The 23,701-nt window shown below is 43.1% G+C and overlaps 1 protein-coding gene across 3 annotated transcripts in view; it reads right to left on the reverse strand.

The window, feature by feature from the left end:
• The window catches only part of ccdc88c (coiled-coil domain containing 88C), a 68,224-nt gene that overhangs the window by 38,169 nt on the left and 6,354 nt on the right, over window positions 1-23,701 (reverse strand). For all 3 annotated transcript variants that reach the window (XM_075448960.1, XM_075448959.1, XM_075448961.1), the window contains exons 2-5: window positions 23,064-23,176; window positions 19,449-19,557; window positions 4,738-4,807; window positions 972-1,030 (exon numbers count right to left, since the gene is read on the reverse strand). In XM_075448960.1, the coding sequence (XP_075305075.1) occupies window positions 972-1,030; window positions 4,738-4,807; window positions 19,449-19,557; window positions 23,064-23,176 (351 nt within the window). The remainder of the gene's footprint in view (window positions 1-971; window positions 1,031-4,737; window positions 4,808-19,448; window positions 19,558-23,063; window positions 23,177-23,701) is intronic.

The raw sequence follows: 23,701 nt of genomic DNA on the forward strand, positions 1-23,701 counted from the left end.
GGCGGAAAACAGGTGGAAAACAGGCGGGAAACAGGAGGCAAACAGGCGGGAAACAGGTGGGAAACAGGAGGCAAACAGGCGGAAAACAGGCGGAAAACGGGCGGAAAACGGGCGGAAAACAGGTGGGAAACAGGCAGAAAACAGGCGGAAAACAGGTGGAAAACAGGTGGAAAACAGGTGGAAACAGGCGGAAAAAAGGCGGAAAACAGACGGAAAACGGGCGGAAAACAGGTGGGAAACAGGCAGAAAACAGGCGGGAAACAGGTGGAAAACAGGCGGAAAACAGGAAGAAAACAGGAAGAAAACAGGTGGAAAACGGGCGGAAAACAGGCGGAAAACGGGCGGAAAACAGGCGGAAAACAGGTGGAAGACAGGCGGAAAACAGGCGGAAAACAGGTGAAAAACAGACGGAAAACAGGTAGGAAACAGGTGGGAAACAGGTGGGAAACAGGCGGGAAACAGGCGGGAAACAGGCGGGAAACAGGAGGCAAACAGGCGGGAAACAGGTGGGAAACAGGAGGCAAACAGGCGGGAAACAGGCGGGAAACAGGTGGGAAACAGGTGGGAAACAGGTGGAAAATAGGAGGAAAACAGGTGGAAAACAGGTGGAAAATAGGAAGAAAACAGGTGGAAAACAGGCGGGAAACAGGTGGAAAATAGGAAGAAAACAGGCGGGAAACAGGCGGGAAACAGGTGGACAGGTGATACACCCTGAACATCAGACCCACTCAGAACTGACAAATGTTGCTTCCTGATCTTTGAACGTATATCAGAGTCCTCGAGTCTGACTCCTAAACCAACAGCCTGCAGTTCAAACAGCCGGCAGCATCACAGGCTGCGGTAACTCACTGATCCGTGCGTTTTAAAGCCGTTTTAAAGCCCGTAGCCCCGCCCACACGCAGCCCCGCCCTGCTCTTCATCCCTAAAGTCAGGACCTGTGCTCAGACATGCAAACCACGGGAGAGGCTTACCTGCACAGCACAGCCCAGGAGCAGCAGCAGGAGTCTGTTCAGCTCTTCCATGCTCTTCGCTGAGGAGACAAAACACAAAGGAGAATAATTAAGCTGCTATAGGCCCAGACTGCTGGGGGGCCTCATCTGTCACACCTTTCCTCACTTTACTCTCTTTTTCCCCCGTTTAATTTCTCAAATGATATTATGTACATGTGACATTATTGTGGTCATTAACTGGTGTTTCCTTGTTCCAACAGGTATCCTTTGAATGGTGTAACAGTGGGTTTTTCCCCTCTTTTCTGTCTTCTCAAACCCCAGCTGGTTCTGGTGGCCACCCTTCCTGAGTCTGGTTCTGATGGCCACCCTTCCTGAGTCTGGTTCTGATGGCCACCCTTCCTGAGTTTGGTTCTGATGGCCATCCTTCCTGGTTCTGGTTCTGATGGCCACCCTTCATGGTTCTGGTTCTGATGGCCACCCTTCATGGTTCTGGTTCTGATGGCCACCCTTCCTGGTTCTGGTTCTGATGGCCACCCTTCCTGAGTCTGGTTCTGATGGCCACCCTTCCTGAGTCTGGTTCTGATGGTCACCCTTCCTGAGTCTGGTTCTGATGGCCACCCTTCCTGAGTCTGGTTCTGATGGCCACCCTTCCTGAGTCTGGTTCTGATGGCCACCCTTCCTGGTTCTGGTTCTGATGGCCACCCTTCCTGAGTCTGGTTCTGATGGCCACCCTTCCTGAGTCTGGTTCTGATGGCCACCCTTCCTGGTTCTGGTTCTGATGGCCACCCTTCCTGGTTCTGGTTCTGATGGCCACCCTTCCTGAGTCTGGTTCTGATGGCCACCCTTCCTGAGTCTGGTTCTGATGGCCACCCTTCCTGAATCTGGTTCTGATGGCCACCCTTCCTGAGTCTGGTTCTGATGGCCACCCTTCCTGAGTCTGGTTCTGATGGCCACCCTTCCTGAGTTTGGTTCTGATGGCCACCCTTCCTGAGTCTGGTTCTGATGGCCACCCTTCCTGAGTCTGGTTCTGATGGCCACCCTTCCTGAGTTTGGTTCTGATGGCCACCCTTCCTGGTTCTGGTTCTGATGGCCACCCTTCCTGAGTCTGGTTCTGATGGCCACCCTTCCTGAGTTTGGTTCTGATGGCCACCCTTCCTGAGTCTGGTTCTGATGGCCACCCTTCCTGGTTCTGGTTCTGATGGCCACCCTTCCTGAGTCTGGTTCTGATGGCCACCCTTCCTGAGTTTGGTTCTGATGGCCACCCTTCCTGGTTCTGGTTCTGATGGCCACCCTTCCTGGTTCTGGTTCTGATGGCCATCCTTCCTGGTTCTGGTTCTGATGGCCACCCTTCCTGAGTCTGGTTCTGATGGCCACCCTTCCTGGTTCTGGTTCTGATGGCCACCCTTCCTGAGTCTGGTTCTGATGGCCACCCTTCCTGGTTCTGGTTCTGATGGCCACCCTTCCTGGTTCTGGTTCTGATGGCCACCCTTCCTGGTTCTGGTTCTGCCAGAGGTTTCTTCCTGTTCAAAGGGAGTCGTTCCTCTCCACAGTCGGTAGATTGGACTGAAGACAGGTTTTGGTGCAATCTGTTGGTTTCCTTAGCTAGGAAATAGTTTTTGAATTGGCTCTATATGAATGAATTGGATTATTTTATAAATAATTATGATTCCAATTGGCTTGAATTGGACTTTATTATTTAAGTGCCTTGAGATGACATTTGTTATATTTGGCGCTATATAAATAAAACTGAATTGAACATTAAAAACATTTCTGTTCTCATGTGTCTGTGCATGAAATCTGCACGATATCTTTCAACTTATCTTGACCGTTGCTTGTTTTTAAATCAATTAAAATGATTTTATTTGTTTCTCTTTATATTCTTTTCTGTATTTTTAATGCTTCTTCCACTCCCTGCTGCAATGCTTTTATTTTATGTGAAGCACTTTGAATTGTTTGTACATGAAATGTGCTATACAAATAAACTTGATTTGATTTAAGGAGCAGCTGGACGAGGCTGCAGGACTTTCCATCCGGGGGCATCTTAAAGCGTTAAATCCAGGGTAAAGCCTTGCAGACACCTGCTAAAACATCTGGAACAGACCAACTCCTGACTCCCTCTCACATCTGAAGGTTTTACAAAGATCTTACAGGGTCACTCAGTGGGGTCACATGGCTCTGAAAGGATCAGATTATTGGCTAAATTACAGTGAGATAAAGTTATTAATGGGTAATTCTCGCTGTACCCATTCCAACTGTTGCTAATAGAGCCACTTCCTGTTGACCTCTTCACCACCAACAACAACAACAAACTCAGGCATTGGAGAAAGATGGAGAACGCAGAGCCAGATGAAGCTACGTCCCTCTACATTTGGTCTGTGATGAGCTGCTTGTTGCACAAACTCGATGCCCAACGGAGCATTCTCCATCGCGTTGTTTGTTTCTTTCTGACGGCGACAACAACAGGAATATCGTCTCCTTTGACTTCCGGGTCACGACCCCGGGAAAACATCTGGAGCATGCGCAAACGCAAAGTCTGATTCACCACGTGCTTCAGCGTCTACAAGCAGGTTTAGAGTGACTTTCAGCCCAGTTATCTCGGGGTCTGAATCCGATCCGATCCAATTCTTAGTCAGATTAAGGTGTCTACATGCACTTAATAACTCAGTCTGATTGTAATTTAGCCAATAATCCGATCCTTTCAGGGCCATGTGACCCTACTGAGTATTTGCAACTAGATTGTTCTGAGATCATTTCCCATCATGCACCTGGTGGAAATTCTTTACGATGAAGTCGACCAATAAGCAGCTTTCAGACATCGTAGAAACAGTCGTGTTGTTTCCTTAAAGCTGTTAGTTTCTCCTCCTTTTGTTCCATCCAACTGAACCGTACGTTTTTTTTTTAGCCTCATCGCCATGGTTACTGTCAGCCACAGCTTCCCATGCTTCCTGTTTGGAAGCGACAACGGGCGCACGTGTTGGTTGAAAACGACTCAATTTGCATAAAACAAGAGTAAAGACTTACGATGAAATTAAAGGTGGGGTAGGGGATCTTTTTCTGGAACATTTTTTTACATATTGCTTGAAATACTCTTCACACCCCCATTGCAACCAATTACTTAAAAGTTTTGACACAAATATGAAAAGTTTTAGTGGCCTCTAGAACGTACAATCTAGGAAAAACAGTATCCAATCATACTGAACGGACCGTTAACGATGACTGGATTCTGATGCCATCTATCAAACTGCAACCTGCTCCTCCCTCCCCCTCCCCCCCCCTGTGCACGTACCCTGCTCCGTGAACGAATTACGCGCCCAAAAGCTTGGCAGGAAGCTAAACTAGAGCCAGCTTGGCTAGCACCTAGCATTATTAAACGTATAGTTAGCATATACTAAATACTAAATACGGCAACGATCGATGCTTGCTGTCAGAACAGCGCTCGTGCACCTTCGTGCTCGTGCGCGTTCATGTACTCTAGAGGCGTGCCTTCGGGGGGAAAGTGAAGAAAAGGGTTGGGACTTTTTACCGGTGTATTTTCAAAATGCAGCTTCGCTGGACTCAAAATCCAGGATCTCCTACCCTACCTTTAAACGCGTTTGGTTTTGATGTGAGAAATACTGCCTTAAAACAGCCTGGACTGAGCTTTATGATGAGATCTGAGATTCATCCAGATTTCACTCCGACCCTGAAAACCGTTTAACAGCTTAAACATCCTGAGACGTGCGGCCGGCTGAAGGGTTTTGTTGCAGTTGGTGGTTAATTACGGGTTTATTCAGGAGGGAAACGTTACCTGATAACGGATCCTTGGCGATGGAGAGGATGTTGGGGAGGGGCATGACTATCAGCTGCTGTAGGGTCTCCTGCAGGACAGATGGGGGGGAAACAGAACAAATGAGTTATAATCTGCCTTCTTCACCGCAGTTAATCCTTTAAATCCTGTTTATGACCATAAACACAGAACAGGGCTGCTATCAGAGAGGTTTTAAATTCTTTTCTGAAAGTTCAGACATTTCATTTTTTCCAGTTGCGTCTCTTGGCCAAAGTTAAAATGTTTTTAAGTCCTCATGACCTTGAGAAAGCCATCCATGCCCTGATAAGTTCAAGGTCAGACTGTTGCAATGCTCTTTATGTGGGCGTCTCCCATCTTCTCTCAGCCGCCTTCAGCAGGTGCAGAACGCTGCTGCCCGTCTTTAACCAACACCAACAGACGTGTGCACATCACTCCTGTTCTTAACTCCCTCCATTGGCTTCCTGTCCTTTATAGAACTGATTTTAAACTTTTAATGTTTGTTTTTAAAGCTCTTAACGGCCTCGCCCCATCACATTTATCTGAGCTTTTAACAGTCCTGGTAGAGCTCTGAGGTCAGCAGATCAGTTTCTGCTGGAAGTGCCCAGGTCAGAATACAAACCCTGGGGTGAGCGAGCCTTTTCCCAAAGCTGCCCCCAGGCTCTGGAATAAGCCCCCCGTCCAGCTGCCTCTTATTTCTGACCCGGGCCTCTTCACATCCAGGCTAAAAACCTACTTATTTAGGATGGCTTTAATACCCAGTAGTATGATGACACTTTTATCTTATTTTATCTTGTTTATTTTGTTGTATTCAGGGTGTATACAGGTATAAACAAGTTAAATTTAAGACTTTTTAAGAGCTTTTAATACCACTTCTAAATTAAATTTAAGGCCAAACGTACGATGGAAATACCAAGTATTTCCAAGTAAACACACTGACAGTAAAACGGTAAAATGACAGTTGAGTTTAAGAACATCGACTAAATGTGTGTCGTGTGAAAAGATCACAAAAATGTCATCACTGTCCTAAATCAAATTACAATATTTTCAGAACATTTAAGTCCCATGAACAAATGCTTATAAAATCAAGTAAATATATTAAAAAAAAAAAATACTGTTCCTTTAGAGCAAAAAGAAAAATACACAAATATTTAAGACCCATGCAATCTGAATTTAAGACAGTTTAATACTTTTTAAGGTCTCATTTTCAGGAAAATTTATTTACGACTTTTTAAGGACCCGCGGCCACCCTGTGTATTGTATTGCTTTCACTGTTCTTTTATTGTTTTTATTTGTTTTTACTTCTTCTTCTCTTTATTTATTACCTGCTGTAAAGCACTTTGTCTGGGTTGTCTGTAAAGGGCTGTATAAATAAAATAAAATACATTTACATTTCAGCTTGAAGCTCTTAAAGCTCAACAAAAGGCGCTTTGAGTAAGACGCCGGATGGACGTCCAGTCCCTGCCGGAGCTCAGAGAGAGAAACGTGGCTAGCGTTAACTAGTTTGTTTGTGGATAATGAATATAAGAATCGTGGGTGTTTAAGTGTGCAAGTCTCTTAGCTGACTTCTACCTTGCAAATTTTATGTTTTGATGCAGTCAACCTCATCAGGGCTAAGTGGCTATCAGAGAGCAGCATTTTAGGAGCCTCAGATACTGCGTTCTCTCTCAGAAGCTGCTGCATGGTATTCCAGGCAAAAACAAAACTAGAGGTGTATTCCATGTTGAATTTGATCAGCCCACTTGAAATGCAACCCCAAATAACTGGTATTATGTTGCTGTAGGGGTAAACAAGCATGTTCCACTGCTTGCTCTCCAAAAGAAGAACAAGCATCCAGTTAACTCAGCGGACCAAATGCACGGGAACGTTTCACGTTAGCGTTTTAATGGAAATCAGTCGGCGTGTTAGCCGAGAAGGAAGCTAGCTGAGAACCAGAGGTGGGTAGTAACGAGTTACATTTACTTGAGTAAGTTTTTGAAAACATTATACTTCTAGGAGTAGTTTTAAATCTCTATACTTTTTACTTTTCCTTGAGTAGATGTGTGCAGCAGAAACTGTCCTCTTACTCCGCTACATTAGGCTACAATGAGCTGGTTACTTTTCTTCTTACCTCTTTGGTATTCTACGCCTCATTATTTTTATCCCCCCGCGTACGCCTCATTTTAATGTTTTATTCTGACAGAGAGAGAGACTTCCGCCAAAGGCTCTACCACCTGACTGTGTTCCACCAATCAGACGCAGCCGTGCAGTCTGGTCACGTGACCGTACTCGATCTCAGCGGCGGGACGGGTTAGCTTTAGCATTAGCAGTCGTAGCAAACAAACAAAGAAACAGATGAAAAATGTCAGAACCAACGGTGGGAAATGAAGACGCAGACGAGGCCTCATACTGAAAGCATGTTTACCTTACAAAGAGTGAGAAACAGCAGCTACATTATGTGTCTTCTGTGTCAACCAAAACAAACGCACATTTCAGCAGAAACTCAACATCTAACTTGAGGAAACATGTAGCGCTAAGTTTCCTAAACTCGTTTTTTCCCCCATGGATAGATGAATGTTTGTTTTTTAGGTTACATATGGGTTACATATGTTTTAAACATTTCCTAAGTCTCTTATTTTTTATTGAAGTTCTTGAATTTACCTGGATTATTTTAATTTAATCTATTTTGTAATTAATTAATTCATTTTAATTTATTTACTCTAATGTGCCTAAAGATGATTATTTAGTATGTTTGTCTGTCTGATTGAATGCTTTTGTTAACAAATAAATCAGACGTTACTCAACAGTTACTCAGTACTTGAGTAGTTTTTTCACCGAGCACTTTTTTACTCTTACTCAAGTAATTATTTGGATGAGTACTTTTTACTTTTACTTGAGTCATATTATTCTAAAGTAACAGTACTTTTACTTGAGTACAGTTTTTGGCTGCTCTGCCCACCTCTGCAGAGAATGTATCAGATTACTCGAGTAAATGATCGTATGTCCATTCAAAATTGTTTTATGATCTATAAAAGTAAAAGTAGGCCAAGGTTCTGTAATCGAGGAGCCATTCTGCCTCCATAAAAACATTTTGTGACACCTTTAACCATCGTGAGACTAATTTCCCTGCATGCAGGTGGTGGTAAAGAATCTGGGATTTTTCAAATCTCACGTGCAGCTCAGGTTGGGCTAAAAATTTAGGATCCCTTTTTGTCAAAGACGGTAATTAAAGGAATAAAAATAGCCGAGTCTTTAGAGGTAAACAGAGTGTTTGAAGTGGCAGCTGCTGCTGCAGCCTGTTTACAGCAGAGGCACCGAGGGTGTGGAGGCAAAGCTGACATTATCAGCCCAGCTTTGATCAAAATACCGTCGTAGGAATGAACCAACTGTACCTTTCCAGTTTTGCATTTTTATTTTAGGGAAAGATGATTTTCACCCAGGGCACTTCAACAATTACTTATTTGGTGTTCTGATATCTGTTTGTAAAATAAAACATCACTGGGCGCTGGCTGCTTCCTGACTCCCCGACAATAGAGGAATGGAAGGAAATAGTTAACGAAGTATACTTAAGGCGAGACACTACAGGTGAATAGGGTAATATTTTAAAACAATAGATATCACCATGAAACTTCCTCAGTTGATTACTTATAAGTATGAAAAAAAATGTATTACAAATTTTAGAAATTTGTATGTTTAATTATGCAAATTAGGCATAATCTCATTAAATATGCGCACATTTGCACATATTTCCAGAAGATAGATCTGAACATATGATAAAGCCAGGTGCAAAATTCTTTTTTCATTTTGTTTACACACAAAATGAAAAGAAAATTACAGAGGGATTTCAGGATATCTGCTTTCATTTCCTAGGAAATCAAAATATACTGTCCATAGCCTAAAAAACATAAATTTTTGCCATATTTTTTTATTATAATGTCACATAAATCAGGCCAGGAATTATTCATCAACAAATCCTTCTGTAAATATCTTCAGAATACTGCTAAGTGTATAACTGGAAAGTTTGGTGTTAGTAGGTGCTCCATAGGCTGAGATATTGATACTGGAAAAATACAAAAAACTGATTTTGAGAACACGGCATTTAAAGATTTAAATGGGGGAATTCATTTTGGTAAATTTGGGCGAAACGTACCGCCGCGAGTAAACAAAATGTGATGAAATAAATATTTTAATTTATGTTTTTAAATAACACATATTGAAGGAGTAGACTGGCCCAAAATCTAAAAGTTGACCACTGCATAAAAAAAATAAATAAAAATAAAAATAAAATAAAAATCCCTGTTTTTGCCCGCCGTGTCTCGCCTTAATGGAAAAAATGACTTTTTCACTTCGCCTACAAATGAACAGATTTATTGAGTTGTGGTCAGAATGGGTCTCCTATGTTAGACAGTCACGGCCAGATTTCGTGGAGTTAACTTATTGATAGATTTGGTTTTTGTGGTGGTGTTCTGTCTTTTTGTTTGTTTTACTTATTTATTTCTTTAACTCTTGGGATTTATTTGTTTTGTTTCAGTTTTTCTCATAATCTGATACACAGCTCTACGGTCTCCTGTTTATTTTATTTAATATTCTATTTAACTGTTTAAAGAAACCCAGGTGTTGATGTCCCAAAATACCATGTACATTCCTGCTACATCCCTCTGTTCTTTTTATTTTAATAAAAAAAAGAAATGAATCACCTGAACCAGACTTGTGTTAATGTGTGTGTGTGTGTGTGTGTGTGTGTGTGTGTGTGTGTGTGTGTGTGTGTGTGTGTGTGTGTGTGTGTGTGTGCAGGCAGACAGCCAACAGGAAACACCCTGCTGTTGACAAAGAGTCTGCGTCTGTGTCAGGAAAGAAAAAGCCAGCTGGGAGGGAATGCTTTCCACTCCAGAATATCCCGTCTCCCGTTTCCCAACCACACCTGAATGCAAGTTCTATTTACTGTGCATATGACACCTGAAAGTGTTCCATCTGCACTCTTCACTTTTAAATTTATTAATTAATGATTTGTTTTTTTTAATGATTTTATTGCCTTCTTGGGATTTTATGTAAAGCACTTTGAAGTGCCTTGTGTACGAATTGTGCTCTACAAATAAAATTGCCTTGCCAGAAACTTTTCAGCTGATGTTTTAAAATAAAGTCGGAGGAACGAAGCGTGCTGCGAAGGGGAGGAAACATGGCGGGAGAGCAAGGTCACAGAGGAGGAAGGCGGGTGTGAACTCTGCCTGAGGAGATGGGAAAATTTGAGTCTGTGTGTGTGTGTTCCAAACAGCATACTTCTCCTACTACTCCTACTACTCATACTAACTTTTTGTAGCCTAGAAATCTAGACGCCCCTAGCGACCGCAAATTGAATTTGCTCCCGGGTGAGTCTAGTCAGTTGTGGTCATTTTGCGAGGCTGAAAATCTAAACTTAATCGAGCCAATCAAACCGTGAGGAGCGGGGTCGGAGGCCGGGCTACCTAGTGACGACAGAGGTGCGACGTTTCAGTGTGTAGTTCCAGAGAGAGCTAAACAATGGCTGCGCCCAGCCAACAGTCTTTCGAGTTGGCTTTGGCAGCGACTCTAGAAGATTTAAATATACAGTTTTCTTTCCGTTGCACTGACTACGTAATCCTTCTTCATCGCTCTGATTGGTTGTTGCGCCATCCTATTGTTGAGTGCAGAGGCAACTTAACAGAGAACCGTTTATTCCGCCCACACTGCTATCCAGCTGCACTAGACCCCTGTACAGCTTTTTGCTGTACGGGTCTGGCTTGCTAGGCTAAACTTTCTGAGTTAGTATGCGAGTTTGAGTAAGCAGAAGTTCCCGGATGCATACTAGATTCTCTGAAATGTTGGGTATGCATCATGAGGTTACTACTCATACTCAAACTACCCAAGATGCAACGTAACGTGACGTCGCCGATCGTCATTTCCTGTCAAAACGGCAGTTTCAAGCTAGCTACAACGAGGGTAGGTTCACTTCCTGTTTTCAAAACAAAAGCACCAATTGTATGGTAATGGCTTTCCCTATGATAAAAGGCAACGGGTATTTTATTTTATGAAAAATGTTTCAAATGTTGCTAAAGTTTACAGAGTTTAGAGCTTAAGAGAAATCAGCTTCAGGCCGGCTGATTTCGGCTCGGGCAGGAGCGAAATGCATTGTGGGTAAACGCTCTGCATACTGTCTGATCGATGCAGTATGTAGTATGTTGTATGCGGTTTCGAACACAGCCTGTGTGTGTGTGCTGTGATGAAGTGCACATCGTCAGGGGAGGGCTGGCTGCACGTGCACACACACACAGACGGCAGTGCTCGTGACTTCATTAAACCGAATGGAAACACACCTTCAGACGGCTGAAACCTTTGATGAGACCAGGGTCAGGTTTTAACGAGGCGCTCACCTGGCAGCCAGGCCACTTAGCGCGCGGCGTCGACTTACCGCCGTCACAGCCGAGCGCTCGCAGATGCGGTTACTGCGGCCCGCTCACAAAGAGGCAACGTGATAGCCCCACGCTGTACGCTGTGAATAAAACATGAGGGCTGGCTACCAGATGTCTTCAGAGCAGCCTGGAAGCTTTTTGGTTTGCTGACCGGTGACAACCGCTAACCGCCGTCCAATAAGCCGGCGTCAAAGATTCTATCAGAGGAAACGCCGTGTAGCAGCCAAACAACGAGGGTTTGTTCACTCTGACCACAGTTTCTCCATCTGAGCCCCTCTGTTTCACGTCTCAGTTCACTCGGACTCGGCTGTCCAATGACAGAAGAAGACGGCGTGCACGTGACATTTTCACATCACCACGGCAGGTGAGCGTCTCATTAAAACCTGACCCTGGTCTCTAAGGTTTGAGCCGTCTGAAGGTGTGTTTCCATTTGGTTCACGTGCACGTGCAGCCAGCCCTCCCCTGACGACGTGCACTTCCCCACAGCACACACACGCAGGCTGTGTTCGAAACCACATACTGCATACTACATAGTACATACTGCATACTACATACTGCACACTACATACTGCACAGTACATACTGCACACTACATACTGCACAGTACATACTGCACAGTACATACTGCACAGTACATACTGCACACTACATACTGCACAGTACATACTGCATACTACATACTGCACAGTACATACTGCATACTACATACTGCACAGTACATACTGCATACTACATACTGCACAGTACATACTGCATACTACATACTGCATACTTCCATGCTGCATACTCATCGATCAGACAGTATGCAGAGCGTTTACCCACAATGCATTTCGCTAAGATAAGATAAGATTCGCCTTTATTGTCTCTACAGGAGAGAAATTTTGCGTGGGCATGAGAAGGTGTGATTTACAATGAACGAACAAGACTTAGACACGACTTAGGTACCACAGAGGGAACACACAAGAAACATACAATATATGCTGAACAAGGAAACATAGATACACTGTAGCCTAGTTTGCCTACAGCCATAGCCCCGCAGCACACAACCATTTAGTGCACACAACCCTCCCTCTTGATCAGCCGGCCTGAAGCTGATTTCTCTTAAGCTCTAAACTCTGTAAACTTTAGCAACATTTGAAACATTTTCAGGTGAGAAAGTAGTCGTTTAGATCCCCAACGTGTTGAAAACCTGACAAAATACCGGCTGTTTACAATTTTGTTCCCATGAATTCGGCGCTACTAAAGCTAGCCGCAGTGAGCAACGCACTTCCTGTTATTTTCACAAAATAAAATACCCGTTGCCTTTTATCATAGGGAAAGCCATTACCATACAATTGGTGCTTTTGTTTTGAAAACAGGAAGTGAACCTACCCTCGTTGTAGCTAGCTTGAAACTGACGTTTTGACAGGAAATGACGATCGGCGACGTCACGTTACATTGCATCTTGGGTAGTTTGAGTATGAGTAGTAACCTCATGATGCATACCCAACATTTCAGAGAATCTAGTCTGCATCCGGGAACTTCTGCTTACTCAAACTCACATACTAACTCAAAAAGTTAGTATAAGTAGGAGGAGAAGTATGCGGTTTCGAACACAGCCCCAGTTTCAGCCATGAAGAAGAAGAACAACATGATGATGTTGAAGATGGGAAGCCTGGAGACACAGTGGACTACATTTACAGCCCTTTCCCCGCCTTGTTGACCCTTCAGAGGTCTGTAGTATGTGTTTTCAGCCTGTGTGGTGCTTTATCTGCATCGCACACCGATGAACACATCAGGGGAAATGTCCGCCTGAGGATACTTGCACATTCAGATCGGGGAAACCAGGGATCGAAACACTGATACTTAACCCCTCTGGAGTTCCGCCAACAGTAATGTGATTTCTGTACGTCATCATTTATCCCCTCAACATGTTTCCACTGCACCGAGTCACATTTACACCCAATTTCCATCTCTCCAAAGCACAAAAACTATTCATTTTCATCGATAACTGCCAGACATTTGGCAACGTTTTGGTCTGATTTCAGACCTGAGGATCCGTTTAAAACCTTCCAAAGCAAACAGCTGTCCTCCTGGAGCTTGTGAAGAAGAAGCAAATCGTGTAGAAAAGAGGAATTTTCAGCTTCTCCCATCCATCTTCGGTATGTTTCACACCACACGTGGAATGCGAAGATGTGTTACTGAGTGAAAAACCTTTGAGTTTGTTCGTCAGTGGCGGCTCGTGTCGATAGATAATCTGCTGCAGCCGCATCGCCAGCAGGATCAAACGCTTCAAACTGACACGGATCAATACAGCCTGCTACACCGACCCATTTACACACACCCGTTCACACAAAGGCCTAAATCCATGGCCCAGTAACACAGTGGGCTCACATTTCTAATCCCGGATCAATAAAACGATGGCAGCCAACAGGAGATCTGACTTTAGCTGCTTCTTACAACCCAACATCGCACGAAGGGGCTGAAACTACACATGGATGATGGTTTTAATTCAACTTAAAGTTGTTTTTAACTACTTAAGTGAAGCTGTAGTTGAAGTAAAATCAGATTTTATGGCCGGTTATTAAAAAAACAACCAGTTAAACGCTGGGACAGACGGATGTTTGGCCAAATTCTGACACATAAAGAGGCAGAACAGCACAAATAAAGGGAAGTTAACACCTTTAACCATCAGCACCTTCTCAGTCCTGTTCACAAACCGCTGATTTTTCACACAAAAAGCGGTTCCAGATCAGCATTACGGCCCAGATCCTGACAGGATTATCCACTTTTTAGCTGTTAAAGCCTCCAGTGTGTTTACCAGCTGCTTGCTGACTGCATCTCTCTCAGTAAGGTGAGTTTTAACAGCCCTTTCACCCGAGAAAAGGGAGGTTTTTTTCGCCTCGTGCACGCTCCGGACGGGGGATCGGATCAGAGAGAAGTGCAAAAAGGGCCCTTAAAATTTAAACTTCAGTGTATTAAAATATACTTTCAGAATATGACTTTAAAATGTAGAAAAATGGAAATAAATAAAAGTTTTAAATTAAAGTATATTTTTTCCAATAGCAGATTATGTTAAAGTTTTAAAAATGTGAATATATTTTAAATAAAATAGAATAAATATTTTTTTTTTCACTAGTAGATTATTTTAAAGTTTTGTATTAAAAATGTGAAAATATTCTAAATAAAAAATAAATACATATTTTTTTCCAATAGTCGATTATCTTAAAGTTTAGTTTGTTTTAAAAATGTGAATATATTCAAAATAAAGAAGAATAAACACATATTTTTTGCAATAGTAGATTATCTTAAAGTTTTGTTTGTATTAAAAATGTGAAAATATTTGAAATAAAATAGAATTTTTTTTTTTTTTTTTCCAATAATAGATTGTCTGAAAGTTTTAAAAATGTGAACATATTTGAAATAAAATAGAATAAATATCATTTTTTTCCAAAAGTAGATTATCTGAAAGTTTTAAAAATGTGAATATATTTTAAATAAAATAGAATAAATATATTGTTTTTACCCGGTTAAAGACGAGGTAAAAGCTGTTTTCTGTGTTTTTGGGCTGTGGAAACCCGTCAGATAAAAATCTGAACCGCTCTGTGTTAACCTCCAGCCTCACCCCTCTAACAGCAGTTAGCAGGGGGCAATAAACCAGCGATTGACCACAGTAAAAACACGCTCAGGCATTACGCACGGCCCAGCCCGTCGGAGTGTGTGTGTGCAGAAAGTAGGACAGAGGATACGGAGTTCAAAACATCCCATACAGGCGGGGGGGGGCTTTGTTCTGCAGCTCCCGTGGTAACCAAGGAGGGGTGAAAAGAGAGGAGAAAGGGGTGAGGAGGGGAGCGTGAGAGGCGAGAGCTGCTTAAGTTACGGAACAACAATAAAATCTGAGTTTTCCTGAGTTTCAGTGTTCAGAGCGCTCGTTTAAAGGTTTAAAAAAAAAAGACCCGAATCGGTCCAGAAGGGAGCCGACAGACCCAGTTTGTTTGTTTACTTCAGGTCAGGACACGTTTCCGTCTCAGACTCTTTACAACAGGAGAAATGCTTGTGTTTCAGAGGGGAACAGACCCATGGAAACGGTTGTAATACGATGACGTTTACTCCTCTGTGTGCGAAACTGCTGAACTCATCAGGTAACATAAATCCAGTTCCAACGCCCTGAACACGAGAGTTTCCCCGAGTGGCTGCAGCTGAACCGACTGCATGAACACTTCAGGGTTTTAAAATCAGCTGGTATGACTTTAATTGTGTAAAAACTCCTTCTTCCTGTTCCTGGGAGCAGATATCAGGGTGTTTGAGGTCACCAGCAGGTGTAAAAACTCCCCAAAAACACAACCCTGGTATTTCTAAGTGGTCTGGAAGTCTCTCCACCTCTGCTAAGCCCCGCCCACTCACATCCACCCTGCTGGGCGGATGAAGCCAGCTTCTGGTGGAGATGTTCTGCTGTGTTGAGCACTGAAAGTGTCCAGCCTGAAAACTGAGAGCCGCTGAGCTTAAACCAGCAGGTTTTATGACCAAAGCCTGTCTGAAACATGTCAATAAGACCTCAGAAAACTGTGGAAACTTGTTAAAAAAAGGGCAGAATCGTGCAGCCTCATCTGCAGGAGCTTTAAAAGTTATAAGTTTGTAGATAATTTGTCAGAAACTCATCTTAAACTTTGTTTTTTAATGGATCCAGTTTCACCCCCTGATGGCATGTCAGGATAAAAGAATGAATTCTCATCTAAGAAACACTTTTTTATGTAAATAATGTTAGAAAGAGGCTGTAATTTTAGGACAATTAGAGCACAAAATGACTTAAAATCACAGAAACATCTGTCTTACTGGTATCTAAAGGAAGCAGGACATGTTTCCCAGTTTGATGGACTGGACGCTGGGCATCACTAACATTTAAAGTGATCATCACTCACTTTTAATCGGTGAGGAATCGTCGTTTTTGTTGCGATTCATCTTTTCATCTGGAACAAAAAGTTTTAACGTTTCTTTGGCTGTGGTTTCCGTCAGCTGTGATGGAGAAAGCGTTTAATTCTGCCGGGACAAACGTAACGACGGACGATAAACTCAGCTTCTGTTGTTCAGAAACAGATGATTGAGCTGAAATGGGTGCGTTTGGTGTTCAGGTGCCAGAAGGAGATGAAATCACAAAGAATAGTTAATTATATTCCCTCCAAACTGTTCTTTATATGCTGCTGCTCCTCCTTGTTTTATTCATGTCAAAGCAGGTTAGCTGCCTGCATAGTTCTGCGTTTAATTCAGCTGAAAGAAGGCTTCAACAGAACTTTATCTGGATGAAGGCTGCAGCCAAACCTCTCACAGGTTATCAGAGTTTTCCTTCTTTTGTGAGACAAACAGCCAAAAACACCGTTTTTAATAACGGATCAGTTTGCCGATAAGTCCCCCCGACACTTGGACGGATGAGCAGCTTTCAGAGGCTGTGATGTGAGGTTACAAATAGACGTGGACGCCCCCGCCCCCCCCCACGGTCGCTGGGGAGGATTCAGCTCGAGCGCCTGCTGGGACTTCATCTAATTAGGAGAAAGCCAACGCCCGTATGGACAGCTGGAGGTGTGTGTTTGGTTTCTGCAGCTGATCCACGACTCAGAGAGGCAAGGTTAGAAAAAGTGTGTGTGTGTGTGTGTGTGTGTGTGTGTGTGAGATTAACCATCATGGACAGATTAACCTGATGCTGCCCAGATGACCCACATCACAGTCAGGAACAGATGTGGCCTCAGACGTCTGTCTGACAGACGACAAAAGAGCAGGAAAACAAAGAGGACGATTCGTTTCAACCATTTTCTTCATCAGTTTGGACAGTTCAGTTAAAGCAGGATGCTAACCAATGCTAACTGATGCTAACCGACACTAACCAATGCTAACTGATGCTAACCGACACTAACCGACGCTAACTGATACTAACCGATGCTAACTGATGGTAACCGACACTAACCGACGCTAACCGATACTAACTGATAATACCAATGCTAACTGATGCTAACCGAACTAACTGATACTAACCGATGGTAACCGATACGAACTGATGCTAACCGATACTAACCGATGCTAACTGATGCTAACCGATGCTAACTCATGGTAACCGATGCTAACTGATGTTAACCAATACTAACTGATTCTAACCGATGCTAACTGATGGTAACCGATGCTAACTGATACGAACTGATGCTAACCGATGCTAACTGATGCTAAACGATACTAACCGATGCTAACTGATTCTAACCGATGCTGATACGAACTGATGTTAACCAATACTAACTGATGCTAACTGATGCTAACCGATACTAACTGATGCTAAACGATACTAACCGATGCTACCTGATGCTAACCAATACTAACTGATGCTAACCGATACTAACTGATTCTAACCGATACTAACTGATTCTAACCGATGCTGATACGAACTGATGCTAACCAATACTAACTGATGCTAAACGATACTAACCGATGCTAACTGATGCTAACCAATACTAACTGATGCTAACTGATGCTAACCGATACTAACTGATGCTAACGATACTAACCGATGCTAACTGATGCTAACCAATACTAACTGATGCTAACTGATGCTAAACGATACTAACTGATTCTAACCGATGCTGATACGAACTGATGCTGACCAATACTAACTGATGCTAAACGATACTAACCGATGCTAACTGATGCTAACCAATACTAACTGATGCTAACTGATGCTAACCGATACTAACTGATTCTAACCGATGCTGATACGAACTGATGCTAACCAATACTAACTGATGCTAACTGATGCTAACCGATGCTAACTGATGCTAAACGATACTAACCGATGCTAACTGATGCTAAACGATACTAACCGATGCTAACTGATGCTAACCAATACTAACTGATGCTAACCGATTCTGATTCTAACTGATGCTGATACGAACTGATGCTAACCAATACTAACTGATGCTAACCGATACTAACTGATACTAACCGATGCTAATTGATGCTAACCAATACTAACTGATTCTAACCGATGCTAACTGATACGAACTGATGCTAACCGATGCTAACTGATGCTAAACGATACTAACCGATGCTAACTGATGCTAACCAATACTAACTGATTCTAACTGATGCTAACCAATACTAACTGATGCTAACTGATGCTAACCGATTCTAACGGATGCTAACTGATGCTAACCGATTTTAAGACACCCCGTCTGTGATCATTTCTTCCTCATTGATCAGCTTCAGAAAAGAGCCCCAAAGATACCACAAATGGATGGAAACGAAGGGGCACCTCATGGTTCTCGGATTTTAAAGATGGTGGAGCTCCTCCCCCTATCTCTAAGGCTGAGCCCCGCCCCCCTCTAAAGGAAACTCATTTCAGTCGCTCGTTTCCACGACCTCCTCCATCCAATAAACCGTGGTTGGATCACTGGATCCCTTTGGTCCAAAGATGCAAATTAAACGCCAGATGATTAGGAAAATAAGTGGTTTGTTTAACATGATAAACTGTCGGCCTCCTCCTGAACAGACTTCAACTCCAACACAGTTTTCAGAACAAACTTCTTCGACGTGTCAGAGGAAGTGTCGGCAGGATATGACTGCAGCTCACATCGACTGATCTCAGCTGCTGATCTCAGATTTATACAAAGACACGCTGTGTGTGCACTCTCACACGTGCAGGACTTAAGCTGCCGGCCAACAACTTAAAAACTGTCCGAGGCCCCGAACCGTCATCACTTTTACCGCCTTAAACTGATAAATATCGAAAAGTAAACGGGAAAGAAGACTCAGAGACCTCAGAAGACCTGTGCAGTGACAATTAAAGAAAGCAAATACTGTGGTACTGTCCTGAATATCCACTTTTTCTTTATTTTATTTTCTATTATTTTGTATCATTATTGTCTTTTTTATTATTTTAATCTTGTATATTTTCATGTCTAACTTTTTTCTAGTGTAACATTTGGGGTGTACTTTTCACTCACTATATTTATTTTTATTATTCAGCTTTTTTTTTGTATAGGCAGCATGGTGGGATGGGGGGAAGAAAATAAGAAATATATGTATGTTGAATAACTTTAACTCATTCTCTCAAATAAAAAAAACAAACAAAAAAAAAACTGATAAATATCTTTGAATTCCACCTTAAACAGCGTGTGTGACACTTTAAACCTGAATATATTTCCATTAAATAGTTGTAACTAAAAACAAACTTATTGTTCCAGCTCTGTGACCCTGCTGTTTTACTTCCTGCTTGTATTGATCACCTATTGGCTGCCGCGGGTAATAATTAATGTGTGTGTGTGTGTGTGTGTGTGTGTGTGTGTGTGCACGTACCTGGTAGTACGTCCTGATGTGTCGGGTCAGGACGGTGAGGTTGTGAAGACGCAGCGACACGTCGTTGCTCACGTTCTTGTTCAGCCTCTGATTGGTGGGGCTCGGGTCGCTATGGAAACACACACAGACACCGTAGGAGGTTTCAGTGATTCAGGACAAAGAGCGTCTCATACACACACACACACACACACACACACTAAGGTTCTGGGGTAACTATTGTGCCGCAGGAGGATTTATTCTGACGTCCCGAACGCTGCCAGACTGATTAGCATGTGAAGGGGGGGGGGGTGCAGTCGCTGTCCGGATGACCTACAGCGACTGTCATGACGTCAGTTTGACGCCGGAGCCGTTTAACATCCGAGGCCTCCACGTGACTCAAAGTTTGGAGGAAACTTTCCGCCTAAAGCTCTCAGAGACTTTGTGTCTGATTTCATCCTCATCAGAACAAAAACATCCAGTTTGTTCGATGAAATCTGATGAAGACATTTTTATGTAGAGGCGACTCTGCAGGACACATCTGAACTCTCACATTTTGAGGCAACGGTGCAATAAAAGTGACTCGGATGAATCAGAATCACGTCAGAAAAAGCCTGAACGGATGCTTTTCTTTCACATAATGTGTCTGAATGAGTTTTGAAAGTTTTTCCAAAGTTGGCATCGACACTAATCCATCATCTGTGATCCTTGGCCTGCTTTTTCTGTTGGGTACCAACATGTTGGCGCTCTGTAACTTTTATTCCTTCATTCTCAGAAGAAAAGTGGCTCCTTGTCCTTGGAGACTTTTGGAAAAGGGAACACGTTTCAGACCCTGAGAATCGGGAAAGCTGGATGAGGGATCCGTGACGAGCCCTTTTTTGTTCGTGGGCGGATCTGCAGTAAGTTTGAGCGAAGCCTCGAACGTGTCTGCAGACAGGAAGCAGAAACGGGTCAGCTGACTCGGCAGGTTTCAGCTCAGAGGTCGGAGGGAATAATGAGCGATTTACCGGCCGACTGAGTCTGACTGACGGCTTCACCAACAGTCTCTGAGAGGCTTTCCTTTAATATTCCTCACGGCTCTTCCATCCCGAGCCCCCCCACCCTCCGCTGTAACCCACTTTCCCATGAACCCCCTGCAGCTCCTAATCACCCCCACAGTCGGAGGGCGGAGAACAAAAGGCCGATTATCATTGTTTCTGCAGACAATAACCAGAAACAATAACTCAGATATGAACATGTGTCACATGGGGGGGGGGGGGGGGCACAGGCCTGTCTGGACTGAGAGGATTCAGGTTCAAGTTGTTTCCTGATAGTTAACATTTATAAAACTTGTAAAATGTCACCTTTACTGTCAATAAATCCCCCCAAAAAACAACCAATTTGAGCATCTTTGTGTTTTTGGAATCTGATTTACAGCCAAATTCATGTTAGAGAATCGGATGTAAAGGCTGAATTTGAAATGTTTACCGTCATACTTTTATTTTCTTTTATGTTGGCGTTTAGTCAGGTTCAGGAAAGCATCGTGACTTTGGGTTGAAATACTGCAGGTAAGTTAGGTGTTGGGGTACCGACCCCGACGTCTGTGTGAGTACAGTCGCTCTGAGAAGGTTAAAGGTGACATATTGTGTAAAACTCCTTCTTCCTGTTCCTGGGAGCAGATATCAGGGCGTCTGAGGTCACCAGCAGGTGTAAAACACAACCCTGGTATTTATTTAGTTCCTCATCTAACGAGCCGTTCGTATTATTGCTGTTATTTTCTCCTTTAGCAGCAGCTAACACTAACAGCTAAGCTAATGAAGGTGACGTACACCAGCTTCTAAGGAGTTATTGCTGTTATTTTCTCCTTTAGCAGCAGCTAACACTAACAGCTAAGCTAATGAAGGTGACGTACACCAGCTTCTAAGGAGTTATTGCTGTTATTTTCTCCTTTAGCAGCAGCTAACGCTAACAGCTTAGCTAATGAAGGTGACGTACACCAGCTTCTAAGGAGTTATTGCTGTTATTTTCTCCTTTAGCAGCAGCTAACGCTAACAGCTTAGCTGATGAAGGTGACGTACACCAGCTTCTAAGGAGTTATTGCAGTTATTTTCTCCTTTAGCAGCAGCTAACGCTAACAGCTTAGCTAATGAAGGTGACGTACACCAACTTCTGAGGAGTTATTGCTGTTATTTTCTCCTTTAGCAGCAGCTAACGCTAACAGCTTAGCTAATGAAGGTGACGTACACCAGCTTCTAAGGAGTTATTGCTGTTATTTTCTCCTTTAGCAGCAGCTAACGCTAACAGCTAAGCTAATGAAGGTGACGTACACCAGCTTCTAAGGAGTTATTGCTGTTATTTTCTCCTTTAGCAGCAGCTAACGCTAACAGCTTAGCTAATGAAGGTGACGTACACCAACTTCTAAGGAGTTATTGCTGTTATTTTCTCCTTTAGCAGCAGCTAACGCTAACAGCTTAGCTAATGAAGGTGACGTACACCAACTTCTGAGGAGTTATTGCTGTTATTTTCTCCTTTAGCAGCAGCTAACGCTAACAGCTTAGCTAATGAAGCTGACGTACACCCTGGTCCTCAAGGCACACTGCCCTGCATGTTTTCCATGTTTCCCTGCTCCAGCACACCTGGTTCAAATGAATGGGTTGTCTTCAGCCTTCTGGAGAGCTTTAAGACCTGACCCAATTATTTGAATCAGGTGTGCTGGAGCAGGTAAACATGGAAAACATGCAGGGCAGTGTGCCTTGAGGACCAGGGTTAGGAAACACTGTTCTAGCTGAACGGTTCCGTTCTGTAACTCATCAACCTGCAGCTGTGTGGATAAGGTGTGTTTCCAACACAACACCGGTCCTCTCCTCACTCTCGCTGTGCTAACGTTACATTATCGGCATGTTTCTGATAAAGATGTAGGTCTCCCAGTACAACTGTTTAATGAGGTTAATATATCCAAAGTGTTTAAACGCAGTAATTAACGGTACACATGCACTACTACGAGTTACGCTGTGTACATCTCCGGCTTGGTCCATCACTGTTGATGAGAAAGCTTTGTTTGCTAGCATCTGCTGCTAGCTTACAGCTACGCTATTAGCTGGTGATGTCACCAAAAGGGCGGGGTTAAGCTCTCGCTAAGACTCCACCCCCAAAACAGACCATTAATAAAGAAATTTAAAAACAGGGCTTAAACCAACAGGTATTTTGTCAGAATATTGTGTCCAATTGTGGGCAGAATACGTTTAAATGTTTTAAAATAATAATAACATAATAATAACAAAACATAAAGCAGAAATTTAAGGTCAAAGATGCTTTTATCCGACGTGAACTCTTCTTTTGGAGGTTTTCATGCTGCATTCAGACAGTTGATGTTCGGTTTCAGAAGCATCTAAACGTGCACCGAGCCCGTTGTGAATCATCGTTATGACGACCGTGACGGTCTGAGGCTGTGAATGATGCAGCGTGTCTTACCGCCATCTTCAGCGGCACATCTGGCAGTGACGACCTGAAACCAGCGAGTCAGGATGTGGTCACGCAGACACATTTTGAGAGGCGCACACAGGAAACTGGAGTAACTCTCATACCCTCCATTTACCCGGTCCAGATGCACAAACGCACCGCAGAGCTTTTTAAAACGAAACCCTGAGCGCTGCCACCTACATGTGTGTCATGATCTTGTGCAGGAAGACGCCGTCCACCAGCTCCATGAACATGCTGACCCGCTCCTCTGAGCCCACGGCGTCACATGACCCCAACGGGCCCAACGTCCGCACCTGGAGACAAAGACACGAGACGCTGAAACGTCACAGAGACACTGAAGCACAGGTTTCACAGCAGTCGTCTTTAATCTGTTTGGGTTTAAAGGTTCATAAAGACCAGCTGGACCTCCACCTTCCAGCTCCTGCAAGGAGAAAAGTCTAAAGATACGTTTGGACCTGAAGTACCCGCGTTCTTTAAGAGCTTCTGAAATTTTTTTATTAGGGCTGGGCGAGTTAACTCGCTATTATCGCGTTAACCCGTTAATTATTTAACGCAGATTAATATTTTATCGTGAATTAACGCATTTTTTCTTTTTTAAAAAAAAATTACTTCATCATTATAATAATAATTATAATAAAATTATATAATTATAATATAATAATAAATACATTTTTAATCATTAACGAAGGTTTCAGTATTTTTTATTTTTTAATAAAAATGTTTTTATTTTTTGGGGGCTTTTGTGCCTTTAATGGAAAGTTCAGAGAGACAGGAAGCAGGGGGCCGAAAGAGGGGGAACGACACGCAGCACAGGGCCG

Source organism: Odontesthes bonariensis, chromosome 17 (genome assembly GCF_027942865.1).
Source record: "Odontesthes bonariensis isolate fOdoBon6 chromosome 17, fOdoBon6.hap1, whole genome shotgun sequence".
NCBI lineage: Eukaryota > Metazoa > Chordata > Actinopteri > Atheriniformes > Atherinopsidae > Odontesthes > Odontesthes bonariensis.